At 29.0% G+C, this 26,158-nt stretch overlaps 1 protein-coding gene across 3 annotated transcripts in view; it reads right to left on the minus strand.

Annotated features, from left to right (window-relative positions):
* Positions 1 to 26,158, minus strand: part of LOC136982880 (piezo-type mechanosensitive ion channel component 2-like) — a 186,569-nt gene that overhangs the window by 75,980 nt on the left and 84,431 nt on the right. For all 3 annotated transcript variants that reach the window (XM_067279432.1, XM_067279431.1, XM_067279430.1), the window contains 11 exons: positions 24,761 to 24,993; positions 24,550 to 24,689; positions 24,260 to 24,433; positions 21,135 to 21,239; positions 20,835 to 21,035; positions 17,611 to 17,812; positions 17,120 to 17,215; positions 14,620 to 14,797; positions 14,360 to 14,545; positions 8,481 to 8,538; positions 994 to 1,090 (listed from right to left, as the gene is read on the minus strand). In XM_067279432.1, coding sequence (XP_067135533.1) covers positions 994 to 1,090; positions 8,481 to 8,538; positions 14,360 to 14,545; positions 14,620 to 14,797; positions 17,120 to 17,215; positions 17,611 to 17,812; positions 20,835 to 21,035; positions 21,135 to 21,239; positions 24,260 to 24,433; positions 24,550 to 24,689; positions 24,761 to 24,993 — 1,670 coding nt within the window. The remainder of the gene's footprint in view (positions 1 to 993; positions 1,091 to 8,480; positions 8,539 to 14,359; positions 14,546 to 14,619; positions 14,798 to 17,119; positions 17,216 to 17,610; positions 17,813 to 20,834; positions 21,036 to 21,134; positions 21,240 to 24,259; positions 24,434 to 24,549; positions 24,690 to 24,760; positions 24,994 to 26,158) is intronic.

The raw sequence follows: 26,158 nt of genomic DNA on the forward strand, positions 1-26,158 counted from the left end.
AAAAATAATTCAAAGAAATAAAATGTATGGAGAAAAATACACGTTTTTTTTTTTGTTTTGCTTAAAAGGGCAGGTGGTTTTCATTTTGAGGGCAGGTGTTAATAACCACCTGCCCTCAAATTGAAGGTGTGAAGGTTAATTGTGAGGTTAATTGTTAGGTGCTAAAAAGAAATTAAAATACTGTACTTCAAAAAAAATTTTTGTCAACATTAGACTGAGAAAAAAAAGTCCTCTTAGGGCCAAGTGGTACATTATATTATTATGATATTGTGTAACTAATATTTTTAATACCTAAAAAAAGTCATGTAATAACATGAAATTTTCAATGAGCAACAAGAGAAAAACGTTACGGACATTGCAATTTAAGTATTTAAACATTAATTAATGAATGGCATCACAAAAATATTGTTACCCATAATGCCAGAAAAAGTGAAAGATAATGTTAAGGGATAATGTTAACAGGAAGAGGGTTTCCTCCTGTCTTAAATCACCAAAATAGTTGAGAAAAAGTGACTAATTTAAAAATAGAAATAGTGATCCATTATGAGGCCGGAATAAAACTGTATTTCTGTTTTTTATCAAAATTTTTTGCACATGTAAATATTTATTCTAGTGTTAAAAAGCCTGAAGATTTCACACAACATTACTTTTTTCAATTTCATCAGAGAAATGACTTATAACTAAAAAATTCTTCCATTTTATAGTTGTTTGGATACTTTTATGACTTAGTGTATTTTTATACGAATTATTTATTAAAAAGATTAAAATGCTTAAAGTGGAATTAAACATAATTTAAACATAGTGATTTTTGAACATTCAAAAACATATATATAAGTCAGGTATGTAGAGGGAAAAAAACTTTTTACCATATCATTTAAAATTATTTTAATTTGATTTTTCTTGTGAAGTGGAGATCTAAAACTTTTATTTTGTATTTAAAAGAAAAAAATACAAGTTTTAATTTATTATATAAAAAAATTAAAAAATTCTTACCTTCTTCAGGTAATTTTTTCAAGCAAGCAATCCCAAATAATTGAACTACCCAGCAATAATTTTTTAACATACGAGACATAAAAACACAGCCGATCACCTGTAATTTATAGATGATAATAATTAATGAATAAATATTGTAGAAATACTTTTAATCATAATTATGTGATAGTTATGAATACAGGATGCAGTGCCAAAATCTGGACAAATTACACATTTTTTCCAAACATATTTTTTATTGCAAAAACGAAAAGGTTTACGAATTTTTTTAAACCACATTGTTTGTAAGGCCATAAAGGTTACATTTACTCAATATATCCCCCTCCTGCTTAAATGACCGCCTCCATTCTTGATCTGAAGTGTGTGCAAGCATGCTTTAAAGTGTCATGGTCCATATCTGCAAATGCTGCTTCAATAGTGGCTCTCACCCCCATATTCACCAATGCGAGTTAAACAGAGAGTTGACGAACTCAAGTTTAGATGTAACTCAAAGTCAGATTACGAGTTACTCTTCTTTCGTATTCAGATAAAAATTTAACTCTAGAGTTAATATTTTAAAACAATCCTGTGTTCAAGATTAAACAAGTTTTCTTTCGTAAGAAGTGTCTTGATTGGTTGAAAGCAAACACGTGTAAAAAATGGCAAAAAGTCAAAAGAATAGTAGTGTTCACCGTAATTTCACAAACTTTGAAAACGAGATACTACTCAAATTAGTTGAGAAATATAAACATATAATAGAAAACAGAAGAACAAACACAGTTTCTTCAAAACAGAAGAGAGATACCTCCCAGGTATCTCTCTTCTGTTTTGAAGAATATAATGGATGAAGAATATAACCCAAGAATATAATGGAATCCCGAGCATCATGCTAAGAAAAAGTAAGCAGCTACGGGACTGCTATAAAAACTTTAAAAAAAAGTCGCAAAAGAATAGTCCCAGAAAAAAAACTGAATTATTTAAGACAGGAAGAGGGTTTCCTCCTGTCTTAAATAATTCGGATGTAATGGCTGAAAAACTCCTGTCGATGGGCATTTTAACTCAGCCTTTACATAATGACTTTGATAGTGATGCCCAACCTAATACAAGTATGTATTAAGGCATTATAATTTATAATTTTTTAAATTTCGAATTAATTAGTTATATATTTTAATAGCAGAGATAGCTACAACTTCTGTAGGAAATTCTCAAGATACTTCAGATGCAGGTACATCAGATATAAGTCAATGTTTATTTAGTTATCAATAAATTACTTTATAATACTTAAATGACAATTGTGCAAATATTTATAGTATACATTAAAATACTTCCTATATAAAGTCTGTACTTCACTGTACAATATACAATAAGAATATACATACATTTTATGTATAAATTACATCTATAATTTAAACTATATCATGTAATTTAAATGTAAAACTATAATATTTAATATATAAATTGTATGAAGTTTATACTGTATGTACAGTACTATTCAAATTGTGTACAGTACATCTTAATACTTTGAAATATTGTTATAAGTTACACATTGTTTCATTTAACATTTCATTCATAAATCAAAAAAGTCTAGATAATTTTCAGTTACAGATGTCTTGCAAGTTTTAAAAGAACTAGTATTAATATTAGTAGTTAGTAATAAAGTTTTAATGCCAAGTTCATATATTTAATTTTCAAATAACATAATTTTTTATGTTGCAGGTTTCAGTTACACCACATTTACCAACAATTACTAATGTAATGACTATGGAAGTCATTGAACCTGCTGCAGATTTTTATATTCAAAATATTGATAATCAGCAGGTAAATCTTAAAAATATTATATCCCATAAAAATACTGTTTTAGCTTATAATAAAATAATTACCTTTCGATCAGAGTTCCACTAATGACAAAAGTTATCAAAATAAAAAGAAAAGGAAACAGCTAGAAACAACTGAGGCCATCTATGAACTTGCAAAAAGAAAAAAGAAACTCTTGAAGAAGAGCACAGTTTAAAAATCAAATTTATGACAGAAGAACACATGAAAATGCAATTGATGAAAGCTCAGCTGAAAGTACAAGAAAAAATATTACAAATTTTAGAGAATAACCCATCTAATTTATGTCTTCAGTTAACAAATTTATAATGTATTTTTCTGTAATATATATATATATATATATATATATATAGTGTAAAAAGTGTTATAAAACTTTTATATTAAAAATTAAAAATAGTTTATGAAGTATTTGTGTCCTATATAGTTTCTTTTTAAAATAATAACACAGTAATAACAATAAAACTTTTCAGAAAATAAAATTTTATTTAAAAATATATGAAATTTTTATTTTAACATTAAATAAAAAATTCTGAATTATTGCATTTTTTTAAGCAAAGCCTTGAACATTTCTGGTATTTAAATATTTGTACATCTGAAGTTAAAAAATGATGATCATCATCATGAAATAATGCTATACTTCCATCTTGTGCAATATTGTGACAAACTACAATATGCACTGCATTCTGTAAATTATAGTGTAGTCCAACAGAAAAGCACGGGAAATGTCTCATAAACCATATTGCGTTACAACAGAATTTCCATCTACGTTTCATTTGCTTGGTGAAATAAAACTGCCAAATTTTGTGCATTTTTCATCTCAAAAATTATGCTCATTTACAATATCCTCTGCCTTACAAACATGTTAAGTCAGCCCAAAAACAGGGATTTACAATTACTCCATTCATCCCTACAACTTTTATTTAAACTAAATTGTGACCAATTTGTTCTAGTATGTTTCTTACACTTTCTTTTGGCAAACGATATCGATATAGAAAGTCGAAATCATCCAATTATTCAAGGCCATTTCTTCTTGGAGAAATAATCCGTCGACTTCTTCGTTCCATACGATCTATATAATCTTAGATATTTCAGATTTTCTAGCATCTCGGCTTCGTCCTCGTCGAATGTCACCATTTTTCCCTGAAGTAGATCGCTTTGCACAGGCGTCAAACCTAGAGTTATCGTCTACTTGTTAATTTTCTAGAGTTAGAGTTTAGAGTTAGGGTTATTGTGTTTGACTCGAGATTTGGAGTTGGTGAATACCAATTTACCAATAACTCGAGAGTTAACCCTAACTCTAACTCATGTTGGTGAATACGGGGATCAATGATGCAATGCTTGGATGTCTGGACTTGTTCATGACCCTTTCAACTACACTCCATACATAGAAGTCCAAAGGATTCAAATCTAGGCTGTTGGAAGGCCAGAATTCTTTTGACTCAAAACATGTCGATGTTGTCTGACAACCAATTTTGCACCAAATGACTTGTATGGGCAGGTGCACCATACTGCTGGAAAAGATATGGCTTTCCAGACGACAAAGTTTCCATCCGCTTCACTACATTTGTCAGAACATGCAAATAAACTTCTTTTGTGACATTTTCCCCTTTGTTAAAGAAATAAGGTGGCGTGACATCACCCTCACTGGACACAATACTTGGCACACGAACATTCACCAGAAATTTCGTTCTTGCAATAATGGGGACATCTTTTGGGTCATGGGTAAGCCAGATCTCATTCCTTTGATTGATTTTCACATCAACAGTAAAAATTTTCTCGCCAGAAAAAATCTGAGTCATCCAGCAGCATTGTTTCTTAAGGAACACAAAAGCAGGTTACAGCGTTCAACTTGCTTTGTCCTGGCAGCTTTGGAAAGCATCTGTCTCACTTTAATTGTGTAAGACTTGTAGCTGAGGTCCTCCTCGATAATTCTATGCATAGTTTTCGCGCTCACACCAACAACTGACAACAATTTTCGGATAGACTAACCTGGATCTTCAAAAATCAGCTCTTGAGACTGTTGAATGATTTCGGGCATCCTGACAGTATTCTCCTTTGAGTGAGTTTTCCTCATTGGTGTTGTAAAACCTGTTGGACTTCTCTGACTCATTGTACTTTGTGACGACATCATACACAGTCCATCTTGGGTACCCGAAGAACTGAATGATTTCTGTCGCTGAGTGCCCAGCGTGAACACTTTCGACAATCGTGGCTCTTCAGTTATACTCTGCAGTTGGTTTCCATATTGCGACTGTTTCGAGGTTATGATGGTTTAGTACGTGTCAAGCTATTTGAATGCCAAACACAACATCTACCAGTGGTATAGAATGGCAGGAATTTGAAATTGAATTTTGTCTGGATTTTGGCATCGCACCCTGTACAATGGTAATAAAAATTACTTTACTAAACAGATTGTTAGTGGGAAGTTGGATTCATCACAACACAAAGGAATTTGTACTTATTGAGATCTGTGAGTTGTATTCAAGTATGACAGAAACAGAACTTTTCTTCCTTCTGTCTAAATACAAATCATGTTAAATGTAACAATGCCATAAATTTGTCATTTTGACTAATAACTGTTGGGTTGGAATTGTAATTGGACTCTAGTGTTATTGTTAAAACAAGTGTAATGAGAGAGCAAGAGAGGTGAATGGCTTTTCCACTCACCTCTCTTGCTCTCTCACACTTTCCTGGATAAAAAATCAATCCCAGAGTAATCCTCATAAATCTCTGGTGACAATTTGAAAATGGAATCAAAAAAGAGAGATGGATTGTTCACTAAATGAGGTTTTTAAGACAGTTTTCAAGAGGAACTGGGAGAACAAACTCTTGGACAGAAAAGAGAACACTACTCTTTTTTCTTTTCTATATTTTTGTGATACTCCATCCTACTCAACTCTGTTTCAGACTCATTCAAACATTTGCATCGATTTCTTTGTGAATCACATATTTATCACATCCTCAGAAACTCGCTCTCTCTCTCTCTCGGCAAGAAATTTGCAGTTAACACACTTTAAAATGTTGTGTCATGTCATGAATGCGATGCAAAGGAATCTCATTTACTTTGTTGGAATAAATAAACCAGTTTTACAAAAGTAATTGGTAGTCTCTGTCTCCTCCTTTCTCTAATAGTCTTACACTTGCCCACAAATAAAAGTTAAAATCCATCTATGTGTTTCAATTTTGTCAGTTCTCTTGAGGAAAAAACTGACTGGTGTCAAATATTCTGACATTTTACAATACTCATTAATACAATCATGATAAAGGAGGAACACCACATTAAGACTGTAAAAAAATGAATGTTTTCAGGAGAAAAACTATTGATAATTTTAATATTTTTTCCTAATTTAAATTTAATATGTATTTAATTTAATAAAATATTAATGTTTCTTATTTAAAATGCGTGTCTTACAATCATTGCTTTTGGATGTCTTATACATTTTTTATCCTTTAGTTCAAAATTTCACAAACAAAACTTACAAAACCACATTTGACATGTCTGACATTTAGGAGCTTCTTCCCCATATACTATGAGTATTTTTTATTGTTTATATAGCATTACATCTCTTTCAAAACTTAAAGAAGCATACATAATATGTCCAATATGCATTTTATCTGTAGACATTTCAATTTAATTTTAAACAAATAAAATGTAAAGTACAGTTTTAAAGTAAGTGTCTAAACAAAGAATACAATATTACATTAGCAATAATGTGTTAAATTTCATAACTATCTTAATTAAACTACATATCTATATCAGAAATCACCCTCAGCATGAAAATAGCAAATTCACCAATACCTTATTTCCAAGAAAAACATATCTATGTTAAGTAAAGACAGCTGTTAAAGCCACATTAATTAAAACTTATGCAGCATGTACAAAGGGATTACTGCAATTAATTTTATATAGTAATCAAATCCTATGTTAAGCAAAACCACGTTAAGCAAGGAATAACTGTATTTTTATATTTTTTTATGTTGTTCAAAAAAATTTAATTTAACAAAATACTTATAAAAACCTAAACAATTCAAAATATATAAAGATTTACTAATCTAATATAAATTTTATTGCCAAAACATCAAAAGCAAGAAAAGGCTACTGCCAATACATATTTGAATTTCTAATCTTTAAAGAACCAATCTAATATATAGCCAGTTAAACTAACAATCTGATAATTGCTGTTTACAATCAATTACAGTAGAGGGTTGTTTATCCGAATCCCAGTTATCCGAATCGTCGGTTATCCGAACGCTTTCCAGTCGGACTGTGTCGTGCTGAATCGAACTTTTTTGATACTAGATTTACTTCTAAAGTATAATTTTTATGTTTTTATATTTTTCAATATATTTATTTTGTTTGTACAAAATAAAGAAATAATTTTTAACGATACAATAGCCTCGATTATTATTATAAAAATTTTCGTTAGGCTTAAAATCGACGAAAATTCAACATGCAACAAAGAAAAATTCAACACAAAGCAACATGCAACGGAGAAAAATTTCAACATCAGGCAGGTTAATATTTTTTCGTACATAATCAGTTATCCAAACAAATCACTTATCTGAACAACCCCAGTTCCCAATTGATTCGGATAAACAACTCTCTACTGTATATCAATAGCAACATTAGAAGTATACAGTTCTCTATGTAATCTATTAAAAACATCTTAACATCAGAATCATGGCTGGATTAATCATTACAAAATCATTTAGCCAAACACTACGTCAATTTTCCAAAGAATGTCAGTTAAAATATATCAGCTGACCTTTGTACTTTCAAAAAGAAAACATATAAATGAAGAATAAACACAGAATTAATTAATTTTTATTTCAAGTTTTGAAAGTTGTCTTAAAACAATTAGGGACTGTTCATAAATGACATCCACACTGGTAGGGAGGAAGAGGGTTATGACATGTCAAACAAGGGAAAGGGAAGGGGTTGATCTTCAATGGATGTACATCTTTATTTCATTAAATTTTATACAATTTATGCATTTTATTATTCATAAAATGATAAAGGTTTTGAGGGGAACTGAGTTTTGTTGGATGTCCAAAGAGAGTAGAGGGTTATGGAAACTTGGACAATGGGGGAAGTAAAAATTTTAAGAAAAATGCAGATGTAATTTATGGACAGCTCCTTATTGAAATAACTGCATGCTTTTTCTTTTCTTCTTTTCAAGACAACTTTTTTTACTTTCTCACTTAAGCATTCCAGTCTATATTAAAAAACATTATTATTCCTTCATTTATATAAGTCTTAGTGTAGATTTTTATAAAAATATAATGTGATAATGAAGAGTGAACTAAACAAATAATTTATAAAATGAAAAATATTCTGGTTTGTTGTTTGTAATAATTAAATTACTATAAGTATAATGGAACTTTTTTTAAAATCTTTATACAAAATTGAAAACATTTCTCAAAAGTCCAAACATGTAACCAATTAATAGCAAGTATACTATAAAATTTTAAAATTTTGAGAAATATCACTATTTATTGACATTTTAAAAACATAAAATAAAATTAAACTTGAAATACATGTAGAATTTAAAAAATTAATTAAAAAAATATATCTGGAGATCTACCTACATTTAAAAAAATAACTAGATGGAAAAATTAGTGTGTTCTTCAAAGATTTTTATCTAGAAAACTACTTGCATAAATTTAATAAAACTAACCTGCAGTATTGACTTCAGGAAAATCACAAGCACATTATAGGTCAACAAAGCATTCCACCTGAAAATAAAATACAATATATATATATATATCCTAGACATGTTAGTTTAAATAAAAATAAAAAATTTGCTGTTACAGACTTTTAAAAAAATAAAGCGTTATCAAGCAATAGTGGCAAAATCTTTTCAAAAATTTTTTTTTAATATCTAGATATAATTTTATTTAGGAATAAATTTGTATGATAAGCAACTATTTACAAAAATATCAATCAGAATATTTTATAAAGTTTTATCTATTTCATTTAATATGATATTATTATTATTATTATTTTGTTATATTGTACTTAATTATTTTGTTAAAAGAAAACATTTAATTCAAAATGATAATATAAAATGAAATAGAATATGTCTAAAAATAAATACACGAACTGGCCGAAAGTATTGGGATACTCCCAAAAGACACTGATATGCCCTTAACATCACAGCAACATCCTCAACATGCATACAGTAGAAACAATATTGTAAATAAACTGACAGAATGGAATAACTCATGGCAAGATAAATAGCTTTCTATATAGAATAGGCTGCTGCCTTTCAAGAAAATCTGTATGGGAGATTTCTGATGATCTTTTACAATTCCCTGGTTAATTATATAAAATGTGATAATGAAATGAAAGCAGAATCTTGCTTCTAGCATACAATATTGGCCCTTTAGGTTGTGTCACTCAAAGATTGGGATCTCCAGGCATTAAGACATATCCACAAAAACTGAAAAACATTTCTGCAAACATTAAGTGTAGAGTTCCAAAATATTTTGGAAAGTACTGTCAATTCAAGAACAGTATGTAGAAAATTAAGATCCCTTTGTTTTCATGATCATGCTGCTACTCAAACTACTGATCTCCAACTTTTGTGACCTAATGTGCACTTGTACTGAACTATACAGGACAAATTCCCAATCTTCTGAAATGATTAATTACACTATAGAATTTGGTATTTGGATTGAAGGAAGTAGATGTGAAATCTACCAAATGAATGCTTCCTACCTGATGTCAATTGTTAAGTTTTGATAATAATAGAATTATAGTACAAAACCGTTTTTCAAGATTCAGCTTAGGCTCAGTTGTTCCAAACTTAACATAGATATATATAACAAGATTCTGAATTTGATTTTGATTTGATGTTAAAGATAAGAAGGGCTATCCATTATAACACAGACTTAACCCTGTAGGAAACGGAAAAAGAAATTAGGAAAGTAAGAAGTTAGGTAGAAGAGAAAACACAAGGAGATAGGAAAGTGTGAAAAGAAGCTACCGGGGGCCCCCCACGGGACAAATGAGAACATTATGTACAGAACAAGATTCTGAATAAGTCCATGTGTCTCATTTTATGGCAACAGTTCAAAAATGGACTATGTCTATATCAACACAACAATGCTCCTATCCATAAAACATGATCTGTAAAAGATCATGTTTTATGGATAGGATTTGCAGACAATGGTATTCAAGAAATGAACTGGCTTGCAAAGAATCTCAATCCAATTGAACATCTTTGCAATGAATTAGAGCATGGACAGAGCCAGATATATAGATAACTAAGCCTGCATTATTCTAAAGATCAAATGACAAAGCCAGATTAACTATCAAGCTATTTATTCCAGATTACATAATACCCATGTAATTAATTAGTCAAGTTCTACTCTATTGGATAACCTGGCCTTATTATTTGATCATCAACACATATCTCATTTGCTTTTATGTCCATTTTGGGATGTTAAAAGGGTATTTACTCCAGTCCATCATGGATTTGGCTATAAAATGAGCAGTCAAGTGTTGCAGGATAGGTCCAACATATCCAGGACATACCATATCTGAAAAATTTGAGATTCCTGGCAAAGATTTGAACTTGGGCCAATTAGATTGTCAGGCTAATACCTTTGCCATCTTGAATATCCAACTATCAATGCTGATCTTTCGGAAAAAAAAAATGTACTTTTGGAGAACTGAATCACATGATAACTGAATAGCAACAAATTGAACCTTTAAAGAAATTCCAGGATAATTAATTGCAAATTCGATAATCAATTGCAACCTCTAACGTTTTCAATCTACTTAGGAGATCTTCCTCAGGATTCATTAAATTGGAATGTTTTTACAAATTATTTAAAAATGTATAAACAAGAATTTTTCAACTAATTCTCTTAAAAATTTGAACTAATATTTTAAATTGATTAAATTGAATTTAAATTTCTCCAAAATAATTTTTAATTTGACTGCTCCCTTATGTATAATGATTGCCATGCATAAGATACATGTCCTTCCTCTTTGAAGTTAATGCAACAGCCATTCTTTATGGATTTAAATATTTTGAGAGCTTCCAGTGTCCTTATTTGGTCGTCATGTTTAGATTGTCTTATGATGGAAGCTTGGTCTAGACGGATTTGAATGTCATTGTCTACGGCATACCTGGCTAGGGCAGTGTTGTATTTTCTTTTACTGATATCAAACTTGTGTTCAGCCAGCCTTACTTTAAGAGATCGTGTGGTGGCGCCGATGTACTCAAAATCTTGCTGGAATCTATTGTCTCTCAGTGTAGTCTTATAAACATCAGGGACCCTAAGCCTGTTGGTGTTGTCCTTTCCATTTCTAAAAATGTTATAAATAGTGGGAACATGCCTATAAGCTAATCTATCCCCTCTGTGACAGGCAATCTCTTTATATAAGCTTTTCATGTTGTGGTTATAATCTAGAACTATGCGGCATGTGTTGTAAGTGTTCCCACTTAGTAATACAACATTATTGGGCATAGGAGTACCCCTGTTGGAATAGGTGTTCGCTAATCTACAAATAAGGTGTTTTTTGTAACCATGACTTTTAGCTATGTCCTCAAGACATTTAAGCTCTTTAAACATGTCCTCATAGTATGCACAGTGGGTAAAGGCATGTTTGGTTAAAGCACTAAAGGCAGCTATTTAGTAGATATATGGGTCATATGAGTTCGCTGGTATAAACAATAGAAGGTGAGATGGTTTATGATAAATATTGGTATGGATAACACTATTTATAATACTGATATTGAGATCTAAAAAGTGTGCCCTTGAATTCCTGACAGTCTAATTTTATGGAAAGTCCATATGGGTTGTTATTCATATGTTCTATGAAACTTTCTATATTTGGTTTTTCTTTCCACAATATAAAAATATCGTCAATGTACCTTCTGTATATGGTAATACTAAAAATGAAAGAAGATTTTCTAATAATCTAATAACCATCTCAGAAATATCCCCTGATAGGGGACTGCCCATTGGTACACCTCCTTTTTGTATGTATGTTTTGTAATCATATTGAAAAAAGGAGGAATAGCATAACGTATGCACTAGTTCTAAAATATGTTTGCAATGAGTAGGTTCATTGTTTATACATAACAAAAAATCTCTAAGTGCGCAGAAACATGGTTGTAAGTGTATTGATGGATATAAAGAAATAAAATCTAACATTGTTATATACACACTTTGCATCACTTGGAGCTGCTGCAATTCATTGATAAGGGTTACTAATGGAGAAGCTGTATGCTTTTAAATGGTCATTAATAAAAGTTTTTTATTTTAAATAATAACAAAAAAAAATTTTTAAATGGTCTTTGAGCAAATCATGTGTACGTTGTTCCAATAGCCTAGTAGGTGATTTAGCCTTATCAACAATAGGTCTTAAGGTGTTCCCTAGTTTGTGGGTCTTTGCAAAGGTAAATAGTTTAGAGGCATCTGGAAAAGTCATAATAACCCTGCTAATTTTTAAGTATTTGGTGCACGCCGAATGTGTAAAATTAACGACTTGTCTATGCAATTTGTTGACGTAATTACCTTGAATCTGTTTGCAGCAGGTATCCCTGATATAATGGTTTATAAGGGCTTTATACCTCTCTTCTTTTAACAAAACCATCAATCTACTTTTATCAGCTTTTAGCATGATGATATAATTGTCCGACATTTTTTGCTCTCCCATAGAAGTTTCCATGGGATTTCTTCCTGGCTTATCTCATTAGAGGATTTTATCTTGAAAGCTGCTTTCCATCGATAAAGTTCTTTTTAGCATTCATCCATACCGACGATGAGCTACTCGATGTTTGGTATGATGTCTTCATGGTATCAATACCTTGGTTTGGGTGCAAACATCGGTCCATATTTGAAGGCGTTGAGGAGGAAGGATGGGGACAATATGTTGTCCCAACAAATCAATTGTGGGCAAAGTTGTACATCCTTATTTTGTTGTTGTTTCTTGATGATCCAATGTAATTTCTTGCATTATTTGTGCATGTGATTTCTTTCTAACCTTTCTTGTAGGTAAATAGCTTGTTGATTCTCATACACAAGTAAATTCGGGTCCTTGTCAAAAAGAACGTTTTCAAATTTAATTAAGTTCACCAGTTTAGAATGTATAACTTTCTTTGTCGAACGTATAGCTTTTCGAAGGAAAAGATGCTTTAACTTAGGTAATAAGGATTCACATCCTACCGGGAGCTGAATACGGTATATAGACATCAGAAATACCTTGTAATTTCTGCATTCCACCAAGAAGTTGAATTTGGCTCTAGCTTTCGTTAAGGCTAGCACCAGTCTTCTATGAAAGTTAGCCGGCATAGCTTAATTAGCTTAAACTGATAACTGAACAATAATTGATGGAATATATTCCCTTAAATGTGAAAGATGCCAGTGCTACAAAAAATGAAGTAACAAGATACTCATTGCCAATATAATGTCATGTTTTGATTCATTTAGAAGTGTCCCATTACTTTTAGCTATAGGGTATTTAAAATTTAAGGACAAATTTTATAATAAACTGGAATATACATAAATACTTTATTTTCACAGTTACATTTATATTATATAGAACGTGCTCAGCAAAATATTAAATAATAAATAATAATCTATAATAATAATTACATTTATAATAATAAATGATGCTTTTAACCCATGACTATAAATTAGATAGAGTTAGATAGCCTAATAAATAGAATTTAACAATTTGGAGAGCTTATCACACCAAGGCCGACAGAAAGAAGGACCAGAACTTTTACAAAAAAGTTAGTCTTTAATAATCAGTCTTTTAGCCAGTCAGTTAGTCTTTCTTTGTAAAAGATCTGGTCCTTCTTTCTGTTGGCCTTGGTGTGATAAGCCCTCCAAATTGTTAAATCTTATTTATTAGGTTATCTAACTATCTAATTTAACAGTTACATTTATTGCTGGCTCGCCACTTAGCATAATTTTGAAGTGATTCAATTGCCTTTGTCATTGTTCACACTCAGTAAAATTGTCTTCTGGTTAGAATTGCCTTCAAGTACTTTGGCAACAGAACACTGAGACAATGTATATTTTTGCATGGCAAGTCTGTCACAGTCAATCAGCATATAGCATTCATAGTTTTAAGTATACATGACATCATATTTTTAGTCATCATCCTTGACATTACATAGAGCAAGGTGTAGAAATTTTGAAAAAATGCAAAAAGGAGCAAATATCAGATTAAAAAATTAAATTAAAAAATATAAAACTTTTATTTTAAGTTGAAAGTCTTGCTGCCATTTAAAAAATTCCCATAATTCATTGGAAATCATCTTCCATTATGCAGGCACATAAAGCAGCGATTGTGTTGCTTTATGAATCATCAGGTAACGGCAAAGTGACCATGCTAAAAGGAGAGCCAGCATAAAAGTTATATTTTGAATATAATTAATAAAATGTAACATAGTAATTTTTCTTGATTTTTAAATTACAAAATTTTCTAGAAATTATTACTTAATAAGAATTTACAAAAAAACTTGTTTTGTTAATATTTAAATTTGAAAATAAAATTGAATTTTATCATATATATAACAATAATACTTACATTCGTAATAATTTCAGCAAAGGTTGCAAATAAAATTCATTTCCATTCCATAAGAAGAAAAAGCAACCAATCACGTATCCCATTGCAAATAAACTAACTCTAATGGTTCCAGCAAGAAACACAACAGCTAATGTTACCCAATATGATGAAAAAAATACAACCACTTTTATCAAATCAAGATAAGATCTGAAAGAATACATTTTAATATACATTATTAAGAAAATCATTTTTTATAATATTAAAAATGAAGAAATGCTAACGTTGCACGTGTGACAAAATCTGAAACTGGGTTTTCCAAAGCTTCTCCAGGCTTTGGATAAGCTATTTCTTTGTTACTGCCACCTTCATAACTATCTGCTTCAGATGTAGTTTCAGATGTAGTTTCAATGGAAAACACATATAGCTGACAGCATGCAAACAATAGTTGAATGAAATCAACTGAAATTACAAAATAATAAACTCATCAACATTTTATAATGTTTTGCATTTTTTAAAAGTAAGTTTATTTCATTTAATCAAACAAAATCAATTATTCTAAATATGCTTGTAAGATGTAATAAAAATTATCATTTGAATAACAACTTAATTTTCATTATATCTGATATGATGATACTTAGTTATGAAAAAAACAATAAATGATAATTTAATATAAAAAAATTGTTTTACAGTTCTTTTAATTATTCTTTTATACATTGTTTTCCAAAAGAAAGGTACTATGGTAAATTGTGTGGAGAAGCTTGTAGGGAAAGCATAAGGGCAGTGTTTAGTGTATTGGTTATATGATGCAACATTTTGAGTCTGCAGTATTACCAAACTTAAATTATTTGCACAAAATTCATGTGTGGTCATATCACTTTCAACTAATATAGGCTCAGTTGCACAGTTCTGTAAGTACACTCAAACCTGTTTTTATGCGGTCTTTTTTTGTGCGATTTTTTTATACGTGCAATGTGTTTTGTGCAATTATTTTTGTGCAGTATACCAATTTGATTGAAATTCATATACCACACACAAAAAATCACACAAAACAAATCGCACAAAAATAGACCGCACAAAAACAGGTTTGAGTGTAACTGGTATGTTGTGAAGATTGATATTGAGGACTGAAATAAAAAATGGGTAATGTTTTGTGTTCTTGCTATCATTTGCATATCAAGTATTAAAAAGAACAAGTTCAATCCTCACAACATACCAATTAGTTACAAAACTATGCAGCTGGGCCTACATTAGTTGAAAGGGATTTGACCACATACAAATTTTGTGCAATTACTTTCTATTTGGCAATATTGCAAACCCAAAATGATGCATCATGTAACCAGTACCACTACAAACTGTCCCTTCAAGATTCTCTACACAATTTCCTGTGGTACAATTCTTTTGAAAAACACTAATTATATAATATACATATATATCTTATGGGTTCTCACCTCACACCTGTGTGTGTGTGTGTGTGTGTGTGTGTGTGTGTGATGTGTGTGTGAGAACCCAGGCTAGCATTTTTGAATTTATGCAATTTAATAATTGTTCAAAGACAAAAACATCATTTATGCCAGAGATGACAAATATAACAGAGGAAGTTTGTGAGATTTTCTCTTTGATAGCATTTACTTCTTAAGTGACACATCCTCTGGCAAAAACCTACTCATCAAAGGAATGTTTGCTAAAAATCGGAAATTAAGCTTCAAACAGGATGAACCAAATTGTGCCACACCCACACACACTATCATCCATATATACAGAAAAAAATCCCCAAAAATAATACTACTAAAGCCTACTGGGATTAGAATAACTAAATAAACACAAATACTCCATTAGTAGAAACATGGACACTACGGTTTTAGCATCATTTGCCAAACAATAGAAATTAACATATTGTGGGATCAGGCTTCCATTATCAGAGCTACGACCAAAAAACATACAATCGGATACCTCGAGAAACTGGAGATATATAAAGTGTAGATGAGAACAGGATGCATTAATCAGAGATGCAGATACGTTGTCAACTGCATGAAAATCTTTTTATAGTAACATGCATTAATAACATATAGTTATCTGGTGTTATTCCTTTGAGGCCATGTTTTATTATTATATATTTTATTATACATTTTTATGTCATTTTATCGTATGTTATTTTATTTTATTTATGAATAATCTTCATGCACATCTTAATTGTATTTACACAAGCGCAATTCATGTTTTTCATATTTAATTCTTTGCATTCGATTTTTAATGTTCTTTTGGTTAACTGAAAAAGACCGTTAAAAATGATTGAAAATGTTTTTATTTATTAAATAATTTGTTGGATAGTTAAAGGTGGTGTTTATTTAGTTAAAACACCCAAATTTTACCATACTTTCCCTCTGTATAACAACTGAGAAAGTATTAAATTCAAAATTTATAATGTATTCCTATTGACAAACTTAATTAGAACAAAAGATTTTAAATAACATAGTTTAATAAAATAAAAGGCAATTTTTTTTTGCTATATTAATTTAGAATATATACTTCAAAAGTTTATTTATTTTGAATTATTAATAATGTCATCATACCCATAAATAAATACATAAATATGGTTAACATATGTTTAAATAAATTCAAAATTCTAAACTATCATTTCAAATAGATAATGGTTTTGTAAGAATTAAAAAAGAACAAAACATTAAATTTATAATCATACTGTAAAAAATTGTACATTATTCTACCGATGTAAAATATATATTATATAAATGAAAAAACTATATAAAAATATAATGGATTTACCTAATATTTTATATGAATTAGGTGGAGGAGAAAAGTTAGGAAGAAATAGCCACTCTCTTAATTCAGGATTCATTGATTTAGCCGCCCATGGATAGTCTTATAAAAATTACATAAATTACTTATATATTTCATTGCATAAAAATGTAATTAGAAAATTAAATACTAACAATAATTGATAAATATTTTATTACAGATTAATAAATATTAATTACTCATATTTTTATTGTATAACTTACACTTCAATAACTAACTGATTATTTTGTTTATTTGATGATAAAATTTCAAAGAAATATAATTGAACTATTTCCACATAATTTTAAAATATTTAAAAAGTAATATCATTAAAACTTAAAAAAATATTATGTTGAAAATTAAAAATGAAATTAAGTATTCAAAATATAAACACCAATTACAATGAAATACACTGCCATAAAACTATTACAAATTATGAGAGATCATTATTGTTTTATTTGACCAAAATTAGAACTTACCAATACAAAATCCTGGAGGAATTCCAACACAAAGCATATATTGAAATGGAAGTGAGAGGCAGAGATATGCCACATAAAAACACCATATTTTTGCAAGGGTTTGTCGACGTAATAAGAAAAGAGCACATAACCAAACTGCTGATATAACTGCGTAAACATCTAATCTTACTCCAATACAAGATACAATTGTCACAAAGCAAAACTATTAAATAAATTATTATAAATAAAAGTATTTTTAAATAATAATATATTATAAATAAAGCATTTGCTTTGGCACAAATTATCTTGACAGTATTCATATTCAAAAATTAAATTTATATCAATTGCCCACAATAATTTTAAAACTGAAATAATGTATTGGCCCAAATATACATTGACTCCAAATTTTAGAATCCTTTCTTTTTGAAAAAATTAGGATTCATATATAAGTCAACCTTTTATTATTAATTTTATTGGCTTTCAGTTAGGAATTTGCACTTAAAGAAACTTTGAAAAATCATTGATACAATACTTCATCATTTTCTTCATCATCTAAACTTTCAATGTCATTATTTATGTTTCTTATTTCATTACTTTGATTCCTAGATATTTTTAAATACAAACACAAAAATTTTTTGAGTGTTTTTCTAGTAATTTTTACAAATTACAATTAAATCACACCTAACTGATCAGAAAACTGTATTCAAAGGGCTGCTTTATGCTTTATATAATATAGGTGGCCAGTGTTCATATGTGACAAATTACTGTTTCTTTTTTGTTGACATAATATAAACATGAAATTAATAAAAGTTATAAAGCAAGCTTGACTGATTCTGTTGAATATGATAAAAAGCAATCAGCTCAGTTTAATGAATCATTCAAAAACAATCAGCTCGAGGTCTGCTTTATCATTAGACAAATTTAGGTGATTGCCTAAGAATATGGGGACAGCAGCCTTACTCATAAATAAAAAAGTGAGATCGTTAATTAGTGATAACTAATAAAAACTTTTTAAATGTTCATAATGATTTAATTCACCACACTACACCTTTATTTGTTGCCAAAGAAAATTTTGGTCCTCCAATACATTGTTTACACAGTATATGTGTGTATGTATGTATATATGTATATATATACATACATACACACATAGTGTGTATATGTATGTATGTATGTAGCGTATGTATGTATTATAAACCATCTCAGCAACAAATAAAGGTGTACTGTGGTGAATTAAACTAATTATTTGCTGAGCACGTATCTGCTTTATGTTCATAATGATATTATTTTTATAAATTTATTTATAATACATACATACATACACTACATACATATACACACTATATGTGTGTATGTATGTATATACATACATACACACACACACTGTAAACAATGTATTGGAGGACCAAAATTTTCTTTGCATACAGGCATCGGATACTCTTCGCTGACCCTGAATTGGATTAGTTCAGACAATTACTCAAAAACAATTAATTTCCATGGATAGTTTGCAAATTGCAGCACACAGGCCACAAGTTAGATGACTTTTAGTATCAATAAACAATTGACTACCAAATTTTAGCATCAGTTTAACTCTGTACACGTACTAAAGACAGTTATCTAAATCAAAAAAAACTTTCATCCGACTCAAACAAAAGTTGAGGTTCAAATATAGGTTGAGAGTAATATTTTCACTCTTTAAAACTGGAAAAAACTGACTAATATTCAGGCCAATATGGTATATATTGATAGATTATAGATTAAGTCATCACCATATTTAGAAAGTAACTTTTAATTTTGTAATTACAGTGAGTGATCAAATTATTAGGGACTTTTGAACAAATGATTCTTTTTGGAATTTAAGTTCATAAAATGTCTAAAATATGTTTATTTCTTTTTTCAAATTAAATTTATTGTTAAAGGTTGGCAACATTAAATGCCATTTATGTTGGACCAGAGACAGGCAATAGTCAATGTAATCAATTAATAGCAAGACAAAGTGAAGTAAAATACATTCAATATCCTATCAAATATTTAACTAATTATTCACAGTATTCTTGAATATTTTTAAAACAAAAAAGGGAGAACAAAAGTATAACAAAACATAAGGTTTATTTCATTTTTTATACATTATTTATTAGTAAAATTATATTTGAACTAATTTTTTCCTTTCTTCATATGTAGTCACTATATAAAATGAATTTCTCTACTCTTTTCAGATGCAAGTGATTATTTTTTTGAAATCATATTTTAAGCTTTGGAAAATCCCTCTTGTTGGGTACTGGTGTTCCAACCATGTAAATTTATATAGCTTGACTCACAGATTTTTATTTCTTCAAAAATCTACTGGATTTTCTTGTCTTTCTATTATCAGTGCTTGCAAATACTGCCAAAGAAAGGAGTTAATTCCTCTTTCATTGCTAGAACTTTTCCTCAAGCACATTTGTTAAGAAAATTCCAAATTGTTAAGAAAAATATTTGTTATATAAAAATTAAAAACAATTGAAACCACTGACATCTATAAAGAAGCAAGCAAAGGGCTTTGCATTAACAACAGATAAAGCACCAACATATCGCAAACATGGCAAACATTACTCTCTGAATTCTGGCAAGCATAATTATAACAAACAATAATTTTTCATTAACCATCCGCTTCCATGTGCTTTATCATTATTACATTATTTTATATCATCATCAAAAAGTAATTTTATTTTAAATTTAAATTTATAAATACCAAATCACAATGTAAGAATTTTAAATAATGCCATGAAATCTTTGAATTATTCCACTTTAGAACTTAACATAATTCCTTTATATTTGGATGGCTTCTAACCTGAGGCAGATCTTTAAATTTGGCTGAAAACATTTGTTTGAAGTATTGAGTGCTGAAAATGTATGAAAAGTATTTGTATAATTTAATAGGTAAGCATTCTTGATATGGAAACTAAAGGAGATGAATGGACAGCTCCAAGCTTGAATTCAAAATAAAAGGATTTATATATATATTATTACTTTTATAGCAATTTTGTATGTTAATTATAAAAATTACATCTGTAACAATAATTTTCATTTATGGTCATGATAACAACTTTGTTATTGAGATATGAATGATAATTTTGCCTGGTTGTTTGCTACAATATCTATAAATAAGAAATTAAATTTACGAATGTCCACATATCTTAAATTTATACTGTCCACATTTATACTGTCAAAATAATGTGTCAAAAACATGTCAAAAATTTTCTTACCTCAACTCCAAATTTGTAAAAGAAATAATTAAACATAAACTTTATACACTCAAGAACACCACAATCTGCATGCTCTCTTTTAATTTTTGGAAACATAATACCAGGTTTTGGCTCAGACTCTCCATTTTGATACCTAGATACTTTTTGTCGTATTTTCACAACTGCTTGAAAGGTTAGAACAAAAAGTAATCCAATATATCCCTGAAAATTAAAATACAGTAATTTAACTTATCTGATAATGCAGTAAGCAACTTAATAAATTTAAATCTAAAAATCACATTTGAAAAATAAATAAATTACCTTGCAATAATTTGAAAGGTTATTTGTTTTTTGAAATCCAATCCACAGCATATTATCTATTGGCTGATTAGCTTTTGAAAATTCACTGGATGCATTCGACATACTCTGAAAATTTGAATTTATTTTTCATAAATTAAAATCAACAATGTTATAAAACAGAGTTATAATTTTAAACTTATTTACAACTATAAATTAAACTAAGAGAATAAATGCTAAAAGTGAAATAGACTGATGTATTTTAATAAAATTGCAAACATACAAAATATGTCTAAAAAATATTGGTTAATAGAATCAATCATTCAAAAAGCAAAGAAACAATTAATACTTATTTATTATATTGTATTAATTTAAATAGTTAAGAAAGTTGTAATCATAATACAGTGGGTGATCGGTTAACGAACATAATCCGTTCCAAGACTTTGTTTGCTATCCGAATTGTTCGTTAACTGATTATCAATTTATCATAGGTTTTTATGGGAATTTGATTAATTTGTTCTGGAGACCCCAAAAAATACAATATATATACTTTCTTACTACGTTTATTTATATGTAATAATAAAAATACATATATACACAGTCTTGCATTTTTATTAGTCATGTTTTTTCTGTTTCTGGGGCATTAAAGAATCTGTCCAATGTCGATTGCTTTTCTCTCTTCTTCAGAATTTTTCAGAAGTAATTAATAACACTGTAATTGTACAGATCCCCAAGCCTATTAACCTCATTCTTGTTTGGATGCCATTTGGATGATCCAACGATCATCCAAATGGCATTATTCTGACATCCTCGCACTTCAAAAAATCTTTAACAGCAGACGTCAGCATTGGTCCTCTTGTATCTTCTTGTTTTTCAGAAGAAAACACATCTCACTGAATTTCTTGGGTGTTCTTCATTTAAAAGTTCTTGGAGTTCTTCTGTCATCACATCGGTGTCAGGTTCAATTATGAGCTCTTCAATGCTCTTTATTTCTCAGATGTGATTTTCATTACTCCTTTAGTTGCTCAAGTCTCTTGATATATCTTTCTTAGCTAATATTGTGCCTACTGTGGACCTGTTCAAGCCATACTGCCTAGCAACATCACACATCTGCCTACTCTCTACATTGGCTATTATCTCTTTCTTGGTTTCTATAGTGAGCACGGTTTTTGAAATTTCACTCTTTTTAGGGTCCAAAATATTATCAGTTCCTTTTTTAAATAAAAAGTCCAGAAAAGCACTTACAAAAATTCAGAGAACAGAAATCAACTAGCACACGAAAAAATTATGTAAATGCAAAGTGTTTGTTATCCAAACATAAAAACCTTTCATTGTACAGTATTAGCAATAACTAAAATACAGAATATAAAAATCAATGAGTAATTATTTATTATGACATTAAAAATTGCAGGCTAGCATTTTGACAATCATATTTTTTAATTTATTTAATTTAAAATATATGCTCTTCTCATCAAATTATTAGTCTTGCCCCTATACATCATACTTTCCTGCTAGCAATAGAGTCATGCAGGTCTCTAACTCCTTTCGTGGGAAAATTCCCAAATGGTTGATCTGATCACTTCTAAGTGTTTAGTAAGGATTTTTTTTTAAATTGCGATATTTTGCATCTAAAATTGATCTGCTTTTTATTTTATTTTTTATCACAAACCTATCATTCTTTATAATTACAGAATGATATGTGGAAATTTGGGAATTTTCCCCTGAAAGGAGTTAGATAGAGACCTGCATGACTCTATTGCTAGCAGGAAAGTATAATGTATAGGGGCAAGACTAATAATTTGATGAGAAGAGCCTATAAGGTTTTGGAAACTCACATAAACCTATTCATGCACTATGTTGTCTGTATCTGTAGTGTTAATACAATTAGCTTTCCTCGGAGATTTACAGATCTAGCCCTTTTAGTGTTAAATAGTTGTTGATAGGACATAACAAAGTAGCATCCTGTAAATCTCTTGTACATGATGTTGCCACCAGGCCAGTTTTCACCCAGACAAGCCAGTTTTTAAATTAAAACTGGCATGCACATTGTTCAGTTCTTGGCTGTAAAATGATATTTTACATGCCTTGTATGGTTTCAAATTCAAACCAGTTAGGGACTTGTGTTAGAATAAAAACCTATTGTAAAGCGAATGTGACAGTTTCAGTTTACAAGTTTATAATTTCTATTTTAATTATTGAATGACAACTCAAAAACTTGAAAGCCCTAAAAAAGAGGAAGTAAACTTGTAAATTTAATAAAGATTGGCTGACACAAAACGAATTTCAAAAATGGTTACAACCTGTTTGAGACAGTGTTGACAATTTTTATAAATTTCTTATCCTGCCAAGGTCAGCAATTTTGAAAAGGTGGAAACTACTTGTACACCTGGAGGTGTATAAAGCAAAAGTCATAGATGAAAAGGCCTTTTCCTAGTCTACTCATAAAATGAACTAATCGGAGCTCTAGGAAAATCAACTGTATTAATGCTGTAGATGCAGAAAGCATCTCTAGTGCCTAGTGCATGGAAAGTTTTGTATGAGAAAGTTTTCTGACTTAACAGGATTGTATTTTATAGTTTACAAAAATCTATGCCTTTTTATTTATACTTCTACACCTTGTGTTTTACCTTTAGTATTGATTAATTTTATTATATTTATAGGTTACAGGAGTATTTTCTATATTCATAAAATGTATTTTTAATGTTTTTAATATTCTATATTCAAAATTTTTGTATAAGTTTATTCTAAGTTAATATTCTGTACTTTTTGAATTTTGTATTTGTTTTTCTTCCGATTACATATTTTTAATGTCTGTAGTATAGGTTCTCTAATGTAGGACTTGAGGAAGATCTTTAAGATCAAAAATGTTTACAGTAAATGTAAAATTTGCTGGAAGTATAAGGTGTTTATTTGTGATTTTAAATTGTATCCAATTTGTTTAATTATTAGTAATTTTAACTAAAGCAAGCATCATTTTTTGCATGATAACATCCAAAAGCCATATATAAAAAATGAAAAATTAAATCCATTTTTATTCAAAAATGATTAAATTTTCAAGATTAAGTTTAATATTTGAAAAGGAAATCTAAAATTAAGGCAAAAAATAGCAACAATATTTTTAAAACTATTAGTTTTCAAAATCTACATACTGTACAGTTTGAATACCATCCACTTGAATTCATAGATTGTAACTGGTAAATCATTTTAGAAAGAAATAATACAGCTGCCCACACAGCACAACAATGAGATACGAATGTATGTATAGATCTGAATGGTAATGCAATAATAGCAAAGACCACAAAAATGAAATGTACAGCACATACCTAAAAATAGAAATTTAACTTATGTAATTATTACAATATATAAAAATGTTTTCTAAAACATTTATAATCTACATATTTTCTCTCATTAAAATTTCACATTGTATGTAAATACTTACATCATATGTAGAAAGGCAAACAACAGAAAACATTACTATTTTAATCATGTGAATTTCTAAAAATCTCCAGGCAAGTTCATAAATATATAATGCAAATTTTAAAATTTTCTTAAACATAATAACAATTCTTTTTGAAAGTTCTGAAAATGTAAAATTTTTAAAATAAATTTCTTTTGGATATAAAAAATAAAATAAATAACTCAATATTCACCGCCTTTTGAAGGTTCTCCAATTATAGATTTTCTTCTATTGGAATAAGTAACTTCTTTTTTAACTGTAGGAGATGACTGTTCTGATGCAACTACAGTTGGCACTTCACTTTTGGGAGTAGATTCAATAGTCACATCATCAGGATGTATTGTGATACATGTTGCCTCATCTTCTCCTACTTGTGGATTTAATTTATCAATTTCTGCTGTTTTATTGTCTTCATTTTCAACTGGTCTAAAAAATTTCCAATTATTATTAATTATTTAATTATTTTATTTTAGCTTAAATATTATAATAAATCAAATAAATGACTTTATTATTAATACATTAATTTTATTTGTTAAATTATGATTTTAAAAATAAAATCAACTGTAGTACAATGCAAGTTTAAAAATTTATTAATGAAACATGTTTTTTGACTATTAAAGTGATCCAAAAACATGTTTCATTAATAATTAAAAAAATGAAAAAGTAATAGTTAAATAATAAAGTCAGATTTATCATCAGGATATAACTTGGTAATTGCCCCAGTCAGTGTGGTGAGTAATTTGTATGATTATATTTTTAAAATTAATTGGTTTAGAAGCAAAGATTGGATGGATATCCAGGTAGTGTAACTGGCAATGCATCTGCATAGTACAAAGTTGAGCATTTAAGTTCTCTTCCAGATTAATCTTCCAGAATATTTTAAATTAATTAATTTAATTCTAATTATTATATTTAATACAAGATGACAACTTAATTACCCACTATTAGTCCAAATTATGGAATGACCCAATTAACCATGTTAAAGCCAAATTCATTATCAGGCTATACCTTTTAATTATTAATGTAAGATTTAAGGTAAGATATTATTAATATATGTATATAATTCAGGCTTGATTTTCTGTATGATTCACCAATTAACAAAAAATATAAATACAGTATTTGTAGAAAGTGAAAAAGATTTCTATAGATTATTTTTATAAATAAACAAGCTATTAAACACCAGACTTACAGGAAAGAAAAAATATAGTAACAAATATACAGAGTGATCATAAAATAACTTAAAATTTTTAAAAGTTTAAAAATAATTTGTATCCAGTTACAGATGACAAATAAAAATCAGCAAAAATTAATCTGGAGTGAAGTCCCTAACAGTCAAAATATTTGTTCAATGTATTCATTCTGAAAAAATAGCTCTAATGGAGGGTATAAAATTATAAACAGCATATTTTAATTGGTAAAAATTAATATTAAGTTCTCTTTTAATTGGATTCTTCAAATCAATTAACGACCTAGACCAGCAATGACAAGCCCATGACTTGTGCAACAATTTCAAAGTATCCTCATCTAATGCTTAGAAAGTATTAGGATTTTAGAAATCAAACAAAATATTTGATAGATTTCAAAAGTTTGC

Source organism: Centruroides vittatus, unplaced genomic scaffold (genome assembly GCF_030686945.1).
Source record: "Centruroides vittatus isolate TY-2023 unplaced genomic scaffold, ASM3068694v2 contig_874, whole genome shotgun sequence".
In the NCBI taxonomy this organism is placed as follows: domain Eukaryota; kingdom Metazoa; phylum Arthropoda; class Arachnida; order Scorpiones; family Buthidae; genus Centruroides; species Centruroides vittatus.